This window comes from Danio rerio, chromosome 24 (assembly GCF_052040795.2).
Source record: "Danio rerio strain M-AB ecotype USA chromosome 24, GRCz13ab, whole genome shotgun sequence".
NCBI lineage: Eukaryota > Metazoa > Chordata > Actinopteri > Cypriniformes > Danionidae > Danio > Danio rerio.
Genome location: NC_141044.1, coordinates 10,679,930 through 10,692,828, shown reverse-complemented (window position 1 = coordinate 10,692,828; position 12,899 = coordinate 10,679,930). Strand labels below are relative to the sequence as shown.

The 12,899-nt window shown below is 35.7% G+C and overlaps 1 protein-coding gene across 1 annotated transcript; it reads right to left on the bottom strand.

Moving 5' to 3' along the window:
* Nucleotides 1–1,125: 1,125 nt before the first annotated feature.
* On the bottom strand, nucleotides 1,126–9,727 carry si:ch211-69l10.4. Its single transcript, XM_087309315.1, has 2 exons — nucleotides 9,287–9,727; nucleotides 1,126–3,595 (listed from the first exon to the last, which is right to left on the bottom strand). Exons 1-2 carry the CDS (start codon nucleotides 9,705–9,707, stop codon nucleotides 3,096–3,098), a joined length of 921 nt encoding a protein of 306 aa, XP_087165441.1. The 5' UTR covers nucleotides 9,708–9,727; the 3' UTR covers nucleotides 1,126–3,095.
* Between the last annotated feature and the right edge of the window lie 3,172 nt (nucleotides 9,728–12,899).

Genomic DNA, 12,899 nt, shown 5'->3' with positions numbered 1-12,899 from the left:
ATGGTTTGAGTTACCTTAACTTTTGGCGTTTTACAGTGTAGCGAAAGCTAGATAATATCATGTGTAGTAGTATCGAGATTTGTGAAATTAAATTAAACTGAATAATAGTCTGTGCAAAAGTTTGTCCACCCTCTCTTTTGTGTGAATTTGAAAATCCCTGAATGAATTTTGTATTACGTAACAAATGTTGTACTGCTGTGATTTATTAATTTGCTTATCTAACTTGATTTCTTTTTTAATCATGTAATTTGTTATAGGTCCCCTCCTTGACCCAGCAGTACAAGTTGTTGGAGAAACTGTTAAAGGACTCACACCTCAACCTCTGACTTCCAATGTTCTTTATGATTTCTCTGAACTGTGTTTGGTGGACTCGATTTGGTCCTGTGCTCAGAGGCTATGTGCTCTCCTACCAGTGCCTTACGGTCATCTCCAGAAATGAGGTAAAACTGATGCTCCCTGATGCTCCTTTGTTCCCAAAACTCCCAATTGATGGTGATGCGTTTCCAAGGATCCTGCACTTTGTCCCACATTGCCATAAGTTCCTTCATTTGGAGTCTAAAAGGAGTTGGCATCTTAAATAGAACAGCAAACTGAGACCAGTCTGACTGTCTGTTGTGGATAGACATGCACAGCCCAAGAGTCACAGCTAGCAGATTTCCTGAGGTTTGTCACGTGTGAGGGAAGACATCAGTCCTGGCACTGGCAAGGCGAATACTCATGGGTGCAAAGCAAACAAAGGCTATGAAAAGAGGCCTTGATAAGGAATCTGAGGTTCTTCTACGTTACTCAAATTTGTTTAATGCTAATGTGTTACCTTGTGGTTTTGTGGTACATCCAGATGCCCCTTACCTTGGAGCCAGTCCTGATGCCGGAGTTTATGATCCTAATTTAGACCCCTGTTTTGGCCTTGTTGAGGTGAAATGTCCAGATGTGCTTAGAGTTTTAGAAGCTAAGCATATTAAGTTTGTTAATGGACAGGCAACCCTGAAAAATCCTATAAATACTACTGGCAGGTTCAAGGTCAGCGTGGTATAACTGGACTCAGCTGGTATGACTTCATTACTGACACAAAAGAGGACATTACAGTGGAAAGAGTGTGGAGGACCAATGACATCATAACTCAGATAAGAGGGAACCTGGACCTTTATTATTTCTTTAAGTACATTAGGGGAGTAAGGGGAGGCAACAAGTCTCATTTGACATTGCACTGTGTAAATGTATAAAATGGTAATACTGCTTAAATAAGTCAGTCTGGAATTGGTTGTACATATGTTATTTATTCAATGTATTTTTTTCAAGATTTATATAATACATTTCAAAATATACATTTGTTGACATTTATACACGAGTATATGCATTATGCGTATATATGTATATCAGTTTGTATAGTTGTATATGTATGTACATGAAATATATATATATACATATATACATATATATATATATATATATATATATATATATATATATATATATATATATATATATATATATATATATATATATATATATATATATCTGTGTGTATGCATACCTACACTTATATGTATATGTATGTTTATATGTATATGTATGTATGTATGTATGTATGTATGTATATGTATATATATATATATATATATATATATATATATATATATATATATATACATATATGTTTGTGTGTGTATGTGTGTGTGTGTGTGTGTGTGTGTATATATACACACACACACACACACACACACACACACACACACACACACACACACACACACACACACACACACACAGTAATCAACATTTTACAAGAATGGGTGTTGTTTAATAGTTTTAGGACAACTTTGATGAAAGGTTGTAATCCACTTCAAATGTTGACTACTGTGTGTGTGTGTGTGTGTGTGTGTGTATGTATGTATGTATATATATATATATATATATATATATATATATATATATATATATATATATATACACACACACTCACACACACACACACACACAAGCTGGCTATGATTAGTGACCTTTCAAGAGTTCACACTACTTAGCTGAAGATTGATAATAAAGCTTGTTTGGCAAGCTGTCCCAGGAGAGAGCCCTGAGCTTATAAGACCCTCGAGCCCTGGGCTCCCTCCCGTTGCAGGGCGAGAGGGGAGTTTGAGCTCAGGTAGATCTCGATGACTCCCCCTCCTGCTTGTTGTAGCTAAGTGTCAGATATGAATGCTGAGAAAGTGTAGTCAGAGCTTGGCTAAAAAATTTTGGATTAATTGTTAAGTGTACTGGTTTTTAAAACTGTGGGAAGAAACCGGAGGACCCGGTGAAAACCACGCGAGCACGGGGAGAACAAGCAAACCTCCGAACAGAAATTTCATCTGGTTTGGAAGGGAATTTAACCAGGGGCATTTTTGCTGTGAGGCAACAGCGCTAATCATTGGCCACCGTGTCACCTGTTTGAAAGGAGGATAAGTAGGGTTGGGAGGGGGGTTTCTTCAAGATGAAAATATTAAGATGAGTAAAGTCTGGTTATTTATAGTGAGTTAAGGATAATTAGTCATTAGTTAAATTTGGAACAGCTGTGGACAATCATAAGCACTTGATCCTCTCGAAATTTGTTTATAAATAAACTTCACTTAATATCAAGCGGCCACTGAAAATTATTCATCAGGCAGCAGTTAGTCCACAGCTGGATAACTGTTCCACACATGGTCAAGGTTACAGGGGTGTCGCAGATGCGAAGCTCTTTCACTCTTCTGATGGCTCTCTCAACAAGAATTTGAAGGCGTGCTATGGCTTGCGTTCTCTCAGCATCTTCTTTGCTGTACTGAGTTGCTGTTTGGAAAGGTGGTATGATGAGTTTGGCCCCTCGCTCCACCAGAATGTTCTCAATGGTGAATCCTTTGTCAGCCATGCAAGCATCCCCTGGTTCCAACAGTTTGAGTGTGCCTGACTGTTTTGTCAACTCTTAATCTGAAATGGAACCAGTGAACAAACTGGAAACAAATGTGATGGTGGTGGTGTTTTTTATACGAGGAACTCACCTCAGACTGGAGTGTGAGGGAAGATGGACTCTGGCACCTTATCTCTATGCAGTCGATGATGACCCGCACCTCTGGACAGAACTACCTAAACTTCTCAGGCATTGTGGAATTGACTTGCCTTCTGCTCATCCATACTGGCAAAGATCCAAATATCAGGTAAAGATAATTAGCCCAGGTTATGATGACACGACTTACTGTGGAGAGACTAATCTTGAAAATGTCTGCTAACATTTTCTCTTTAAGACCTGCAGAAACACGACAGCAGTATAGGAAAAACTCATCAATCAGTGGCAGGCTTCGCTGATGACTTTGAGAAGCTTCCATTCCAGTTGTATGTCCCTTCTTCTGGGCCAGAGACCAATAGACCATCATGGACGCAGAGGGCTCAATTGCTTTCCAGAATGCTAGGAAGACTTTTTCAGATGGAAAACTTGTGTAAAAACGTATGTCTTCATCTGAAGCACAAAATCTCTGAAACTGTGAAAGAGATTGGTTTATTTTCAGCTGCCCGAGCTCAGTTTCCAGTCTTCTGACTTCAGCTTCAAGTTCCTGTATACGTGCTGCTGCTGCATCCTGTGCACCTACATTCACAAAAATGAGTACATTAAAAATAGGGCAAAAAAAGAATCTAACTTGTCTGAAGTCTGACAAACGTGCAGAATTGACCCTTCGCTAAGCCACACACGAAAACCACCCCACACACCAATCATGGTTTAGCAACCGTAGCTACGAGCAGGAGGCCTGTCAGGCTTTTGAGTGAGTAAAACAAGCCAAAGCGTTGTGCATATGAATTGTGCAAATCTGATACTTGGTTATCCTAAAAGTTTGGCTGGAGTGGTGAAATTTTTTGCCCAAAGGGAGAAATGCCAGCATGGATCAAGCTCTGTGAGGGGCACTAAAGGAACGGAGAAAAGTTGGTTTTGTTTTCGATATTTCTGACACATTCAGTGATAGACTGCAATAACTCACACACCTCTTTTACCCTAAACAGATCTAAACTGTGTTTCCTAAAAAAAAAATACAAAGCAGGTTATGTTTCACAGCTGTCTTTTTCTTTCTTTTTTTCTCTCGCTCGATATTATGAGCTCCGTTTAAGCATTCACATTAGTAGTCATACTAATAGCAATCATAATTCCATCTGTTTCAAGCTACAAATATTTGAAATGACATATCAACAGAACAAAAACCGAGATGTGATCACAATCTGTGTACTTATGATCAATATACTTCATCCGAAGCTGTTTTTGAGTAATTTATAATCCTCGATGTCCATGTCAGAGCTACAATTCACTGATGTTTTCATCAGTCTTTTTGAGATTTAGTCATTGGTGACGACGTTATAGCGAGTTGGTGTCTGCTTTTATATTTGATGTCGGACTATTTGCTGGTAGGGAAAATTTATTTGTTCATTTCTGCTATGTATACTTTAATTTGATTTGAATTTACTTATTTTTTCCAGCTAATTGCAAATTAGAATAGAAATAGATAAACAGCACACAAACATCCTGATAGTTATAGGTATTGTACATTGTTATTGGTCAATGATGCTAATATTTGGCACAAATCCATCAATTTCCCCTTTCTGGCTGTTCTTTGTATGAACGAACTATGTAGAAGCACTGTCCATGCTTGTTTCCTTGTCAGTTAGTAACGCTATATCTCATTGCACAACAATAAGTCTATCAGCAGGTCTCAAAATTAAGCTTTTTTTCCAGCTAGCACCGGTGCTACTAACTTTAAAAATGTTTGCGTACCAGACAAAATTTAGTTGCACCGAAGAAAAATTATGAGCACCGTTACTACTACACGTTTTATATTAACAGATTCTATTATAAATTAACACTCTAATTACATCTAACAAATAAATAAAAATCTGCATGTGCTCACCAGCCCTGCACACACTGCTTGACGTGAATGAGATTAACTGAATTAACAATAACTGTGCTGTTCTCATGGGCGGAGTCTGATATTGCACAGATGATATGGACATATAACTTATATTTGCATACGTCATCTTAATAGCAATAACAATCTTTTCATGAGCTGCAATATTAGTTTCATCTCAGTGAATTTATGCTCTTGAGCGATGATGAATGCGGTGTCAGTCGCACGACTCACAGCATTGTGACAATTAAATGAAGCATTAAATAACGTTAGAACATCTTGTGCTTAAAATGTGTAGGTTTGCAAACACTGTTAACTGAAAACTCCGTCCCACTGGCTTTACTGTGATTGGCTTTAGTCCTTTTTATAGCAGACTTTAAACACTGGAAGTCTTTTATCCTTTCTTCGAAAAGTGCAAATGCTGGATTGACATTCAGCACATGATCACTAATCAGATGTGTCATTATTTGTAACTTTAGGTGGTTTCTAAAACTAAATCTGTCAGTGTTGTTTTTTATTCTCTCGTATCTAGACCTTTACATTTTCACGGCTGTAGCTCCCTGTAATCAGAACTGAGTGATTAAAAGCTGATATTAACCAATCCATTCGCGTTCTGTTCTAGCGCAGTGGGCCAATAAGAAGAGATTGAAGGCGGAGCAAGCATTGTGGGCTTTGTTTACTGCATCAAGTTGACATGTCAACTGTTTTAAATCATTCCTGAGCTCTGCATTTGGTGTTTTTAGGGGCAAAGATGCTTAATGCGTTAATGCCTCCTAAATTTACGCAAGTGGTGAACATTTTGCTGTGAAAACTGGTCGCACCACATCAATTTTATGCACTCGCACAAATGCTCCTAAATATATTTTGAGGTTGCATAGATGAAATTTCGGGTGCACGTGCGCCTAAAACGGTCGCAATTTCGAGCCCTGTATCAGGTTTTTTGGCTAAGAAAAAAAAATCGTGGTTTAATTTGTTATTATTAGATTATTTTTAAAATTCACCTCTCCTGCTGTGCATACATATTGTAATAGACGTGCCAGGCACGAAAGCTTGACAAGCGTAGCAACAGTAACTAGGGAGGGCAAGGCTTAGCAAAGGGCTAATTGTGACATGCTATGCAGTATCGTAGATATATACATTGGCTGTTGCCTACCCTGCTGTTGTCTATTAGAAGGAATGCGTCAAGAGCCGTATGCAGGGCCGGCACGTGGCATAGGCAGTATAGGCAAATGCTAAGGGTGCTGTACATCCAGGGGGCACCAGAAATGAGCGGGGGTAAGTTGATTTTGTTTTTAATATTCCTGACACACATTCAGTGATAGATGGCATAAACTCAAAAACCTCTTACCCTAAAAAGATCTAAAGTGTGTTTCCTACAAAAAGACAAAGCTGGTTATGTTTCACAGCTGTCTTTTTCTTTTTTTTCGCTCGATATTACGAGCACTGCTCTGTTAAGCCTGGCATATGCGTTTAGCCGGGAGAGCTGTGAGCGGAGCTCTCCGTAAGGGGCCGTCGGAAAAGTGCTTCTTTTTTTCGTTTTTTTTTTTTTGCTCTATCCTGCTTGTTTTATTTTAAACACAACTATTTTTCTCTTAAATGAGCACAACAGTTACTAAAGTAGTCAAATGCTTCATTCATTCATTCATTATAGATCGGTGCATTCTTACATTAACACCTCTGTTATCAAACAAAACACAATGAGAGATTCATTTGCCGCTCTTCACTAAATAACTATAGTAACTTTAATCAATATGCTAATACAATTAAAAGTTAAATAGATTTTATAGCTTTATTTAATTTCTGTATAGGCCATTGAATTTAATAGGTTAAACATTTTATTTTATTGTCAATATTTTCTATTGTTTGCTATGTATTCTATCATTTGAATCTATTTGTTGTCCCATATTTTAACACCCCAACGTTGATAGATATGACATAACATTGCTAATCAATAAATAGCTATAGTGCTATCTGTTAGTTTTACGTCAGCTAATGTTATGGAAGGGCATAGATGCTTTCATGCATCCTTCCTTCCTCAAGCAAATGTGTAAATATTAGATCTATTCAGCAATAATGTTAATTGCATTGGCATATTTATCTGACATTTTCCCAACTTGTAGTAGTCGATCAAAAAGCTGTTTAGTTTCTTATGACTTTACACTAGCAGTGGAATTTACTGCGATGTGACGGGGCGCCACCTAAAATCTTGCCAAGGGCGCCAAATTGGTTAGGGCCGGGCCTGGCCATATGTATTTGTGTATTACCTCTCTGCCTGTTTAATTTGATCTAATTTGTGTTCTGAAACAGCCTCTCTTCTGCTTTCACTTCTCATTCTGACAGAGGGAGTGATTCGTTTGTGAATGAATCTGTCATGAACGACTCGTTCACTTATCTGACAATAATACAAGTTTCTGGCAACGCAGCATCTACTTGTTATATATCTTTTACATTTTTTGCTTATTTTATTCATCAAAACTAGAAAACGCATACAATTTAGTGTGAGTTGGTGCTCCTTTGCCTTATAGTGAATGCAGTAGGTGACAGTATTATCATTAATAACGTTAATTGTTGAGCACAAAAGTTCACAACATACAAAACTGCAAAAAACTAAATCTTACCTATGAAATGTTCTGCCTTTGTTAGCTCGTCATTACACCCGTACCCTGCGCTAAAGTTCAGCATCTTCACATTGACTTTGGTCTTGACTAGTAGGGCTGTGCAATTAATCGAAAATCCGATTTCGATTTTGGCCTCTAACGATTATGAAAAACTATAAATCGAGATAAACGATTATTCCATTATTTACCGCCCCCTTTCTAGTTCCAAACGTGTTGCTCTTAAAGGCGCGAACTAAACCGCATACTCCTGTGTGTGAAGCATGCGGTTTTGCTTCTCACAGTGTGCACACACAGAAGCATGCGGGCTGCAGACGGTTGTGCTCATTCGCACACTGTGACGAGCAGAGCATCTAAAGTCATCTTAATGTGAGCGCTTTAATGGTCAAATAGGTGTCAAATTGCGGTTTAGTGATTATTCATATTAACCCTCATTTGTGTAATAAACAAACGAGTTGAAGATCAAAAGAAATGTGAAAGCGAAACCATTAAAGTGGCAGCGCGCAATTCCTACTCCCACCTGTTTCTATCATTATTAATTAAATAAGAAAAGGAGAAAATCCCTCGCTGCTCTTGACTGGACTTTTGTAGCTTAAGTGTTTTTCTTCCAGTGAAGATGCTTAAAGCACCGTTTGTTTCATATTTTTATTCTATTGTATTTATTTGTCTTTCCTTTTTCTTTGCAGGGAGGAAAATAACTGTATATATACAGTTCAAGTCAGAATTATTAGCTCTCCTGAATATTAGCAACCCTTTTCTCCCAATTTCTGTTTAATGGAAAGAAGACTTTTTTCAACACATTTCCAATAGTTTTAATAACTCATTTCTAATAACTCATTTCTTTTATCTTTGCTTTGACAGCACATAATATTTGACTAGATATTTTTCAAAATACAAGCATTCAAAGGCTTAATTAGTGTAATTAGGCAGGTCATTGTATAACAGTACTTTCTTCTGCAGACAATAAAAAAAATATATATTGCCTAAAGGGGCTAATAATATTAACCTTAAAATGGTTTTCAAAATATTTAAACCTGCTTTTACTCTAGCCGAAAAAAACAAATATGACTTTCTCCAGAAGAAAAAAATATTATAGGAAATACTGTTAAAATTCCTTGCTCTGTTAAACATCATTTGGGAAATATATATATATTATATATATTTATTTATTTATTTATTTATTTTTTATTCTCAGAAGCGCTAATAATTTTGGCTTCAACAGTAATCGTTTTGAATAATCGTGATTACAATTGACCAAAATAATCGTGATTATGATTTTTTCCAAAATCGAGCAGCCCTATTGACTAGTGCGGTTAAATGACACTTGACCTGGAAGCACTGTACTGTGGCAGCGCTATTGATGCATGCTCAGGGTCCGTATGCGATATCTAGTGTAACTATTTATTTATTTATTTATTGTCTAACGTTAGTGTAAACATCTATGGTGCAGTAAAACAAAAGCTGACCTTATCCACAATCTATTGCAAAATTAGCAATAGTGTAAAATCTGTAAAAATCCAACTTACTATAGCAAACATTTAAGTTACTTTAACAGACTTGTGTTAATCTGAATTTTGACTCCTTATTTATAGAAGCCTTTAAAATTAGACAATATACAGTATTTTTTTCCCTGAAACGTTAAATTGTTTTGAATAAAATGGAAACTATGATTAGGTATGAAACATTTTTTTAGAAAGTAAGTTAATACATTTTATTAAACATTAAAGGAAAATGTCCCTCAAGAAATTCTTTTCAGGAATAAACACAAGTCACCTGGAAGAGGAGCGACTGCATAGTCGTGGTCTGCTCCAGCTTTTGGTGGTACTTCAGGAACGATGTCGCCGTTTTGAGAAGGGTCAAGTCCCCGTCGATCTACTCCTCCGTCGTACACCGTCAGTCGTGATGAGTCTCCCCAGTTATTCCAGTGGAATCGGGATGGAACGGCCCCTTTTCTGAGGCGCTTTCGGCCTGTGGCGGCAGTGTAATCCGCCTCAATGAAGTGCCGGCTGCAAACATATGTGCTGCCTCTGAGGATGTTAAAAGTCAGAGACTCATCACGTCGAATGACATGCACCCACTTCTTCCTGTCATATTTACAGCTGGGAAACGCGTGAAAACTCAGATATGGTTGACGACGCTTATTGCTAGAGCAATAAGGGACGCTACAGTGACACCTCGACGTTGCTTCAGCCATTGTTGTTTAGACCGGAAACCGCTTTACGCAACTAAAGGTTCTTCCGCATTCCAATCCCGCATGCGTGAAAACGGCCCGTTATGATAACTATCAGGTGTGGCCAAGTTTTGCATAATTAAAACAAAGAAAGGGTAAAGGGTATAATTTTAGTAGCTAAATCTGAAGGTTTATCATGGTTAACATACGCTGTTCTCTCTTTAAATGTTGATTCAACCGGAAGAATAAAACTAATTTTATTTGGAAATCTGTACTCATGAATATTGTAGATAAAGGTGGCTTAAACTTTCTTGATTTCACAACTTTAAACCATACCTTTAAAATAAATTGTATAAAGAACTGTCTTAATAACCCATTGTCTATATGAAATCTGATCCCTAATGTATTTTTTTCCAAATTAGGTGGATTAAAAATTGTATTAATTATATTATAATATTATGAAAATCCTCATAAAATTGTCCCATTTTCATAGGCAAATGTTATTAGCTTGATCCCTCATATTTGAACCAAAGTCCCTTTGTATTCTATAGTCTTTGTTTAAACACAATTTTACACCTGATTCATACTGTATATCATTTGGAATAATAATAACATCTTGCATAAAACAAATCTCTATTCTTCAATAACTGCTTTAAAACTGATATAATTTTTGTGTCTCTACTTTTCAATGATAGGGGTTTACTTTGTAACTACTCTGACTTTTTAGTTAAGCTTTGAATTCCTATAAGCCCAACAGACTTTGCTATTTGTTGCTGATGCTATCCCACAAGGTGTTTTTATGCTTTTAAATTCATTTCCAATTACTTGTCATTCAGTGGACCTTTAGAAAACATTTATTGGTAAACACTGCCTTTCTTTATCTTAATCAAAATCTAATAAGAAAATAAGAGCCCTGTTTCAGGAAGATTCTGTTACTGTGCCTTATGTAATGTCATCTTGGAATGGTTTTGTGAATGATTTTTCCTGAAACTAAGTTTTTTCATTACTCCGCAAACTTTTTATAACAAACAAAATAAGAGAAGTTACCTTTTAACTGATTCATAGATGCTATCCAGACAAGTGTAATCTTAAAAGGCTTTAGAATGATATTAACACCAAGTGCTCTTTTTTTTTTTAGTGAATCCTGAAACTTCTGTTCATTTATTTTGAAATTGCTCTCATTCCATGACATTTTGGTGTGATGTTCTTGATTTTATAAAAGATTATGTGAAGGCAGATTTTGGATTTACATGTAAGAATGTTATCTTTGGTTTCCATGAATACAAAAAGCAAAATAATACTTATTTCATAAACCTTTTCTTTTTTTTTTTTGTTGGAGCAAGTTTTGTAAGTGTAAACCTTCTTTTTCTTAATTTTAAAATTAAAATTAAAATGTATTTTAAGTGTATTGAGGGATCAACAAACTTTAAAGCAATACGAACAAGGACTTTGATGAAGGACTTGGCACTTATCTTGGACTAAATGACTGAAAACCCCTGGATTGTTGTTGTTTGATTGATGGCATTTGTTGTTAATGTTTTTCAAGCATTCAATAATAAAAAAATGATGACAGTATTATCAAAATTGTCAAAATTAACATGACAGAATCAATATATTTTCTCAGAAAGTCATAGTTGGACAATTACCAAAATAATATTTTACAGCCTAAATAAATTTGTAGTAATCCCGTAGTCAGGGGGGTTTATGTGGTTCGAAAGACCCCAAACCCCCACTGATGAAGTCCAGAATTTGGCCCCTATACAAGGTCATTTGTCCCATTTTAAATAGTATGCCATCATGTATTGTTAAAATAATCAATAGGAGAAAGCATTAAGACTAAATAAATTTTTAATTATTCAAATGGACAAATTCAAAATCAAGGAAATGAGCTGTCCAGCTTGTTAATTGGCTATAGGGTACAGTTTTTTTTAAACAAGTTTTAAAAGATTTCTAATAAGTTGCTTTAATGATGAATGATAATAAATTAGTATTTTAAAAATAAGTATTTTTCATATTTCTTTATTCAAAATTATTAATTTGAAATTCTAATTTTAAAACAATTTTTTTATAAAACAAATAGCTTACAGTTAAAATGTACATTTGTAAATAAACACCTTGTGGTAAAATTGTACGGTAAGCACTTTGACAAAATTGTAGGAAATATTTTTCTTGCGTCAGAAAGTATGGTTATGATGATCATCATCTGACAAGATTAAAATGTTTTAAATAGTAGTAGTAGTAAACTTTATTGTCCTTGACAGGAAATGTGTTATGGGCATCACCATTGCTGCCGACATTCCATAAAAACAAACAATAAAAGCAATACAAAAATACCGTAATTAGAAAATTTATAATGCTAATTAAGATAAACTCTTATTAAATAAACCCATTAAAACTGGAACGATTTCTTATCACAGTTCAACCTACAATTTGAGACTCTATATTTCCTACCAGAGGGAAACAGTTCATAATGTGAAAACAAAAAATGAGTTGGATCCTTTAGAATCCTTTCCACCTGATTGAGGACACAATTCTCATATAAAACTTGAGGATTAAAATATTCATCATGCCCAACAATTTTCCATCCTGTCTTTAAGAGATGCATAAACTTAGATTTACACTGAACATATTACCAAACCACACTGTTATACTATACCTGAAAATGCTTTCAAGAACAGCTTTATGAAACAACATCATGAGCTTCTTGTTAACACCAAAAAGACGTAACCTCCGTATAAAATACAATCTTTGGTGTAAACGAGAACAAACCCACTCCATGTTTGTACTCAGAATTGTCAATGTAAATGCCCAAGCAACTTTTATGTTTCTGACTAAATATTAGGATGGTCATGTACATCCACTTGATGATGGTCAACTATGGGTGAAATACCATCTCTTCTGTTTTCTTATTATTTATTTTTAACTTGTTTTGATCTCACCAATCAATGAACCGGCTAATTTCTGACTGGTGGATAAGACTAATATCATCATTCTCGTAAAGTAAACTTAGTATGGCTGTGTCATCGGAATATTTAAAAATGTTTTATAAAATAAAATGCCAAAAATGTCACTAAAATTTTGTATTTTAACCTCATGATTTAATAAAAAATTAAGCAATAGGTCCACTTTTTGAGAGAGAAAAAAAGAACCACCCCTTTTAACAGTCTAGCTCTGACCCTGCTTAACAGTAACAAGGTGTGCTCACTGATGACTCTA

Coding starts and splice junctions, on each gene's coding strand:
- si:ch211-69l10.4 (XM_087309315.1), bottom strand. CDS start 9,707: ATGGCTGAAGCAACGTCGAGGTGTCACTGTAGCGTCCCTTATTGCTCT. Junction 3,596..9,286: donor TGCAGTCGCTCCTCTTCCAG/GTGACTTGTGTT, acceptor TTGTGAATGTAG/GTGCACAGGATGCAGCAGCA.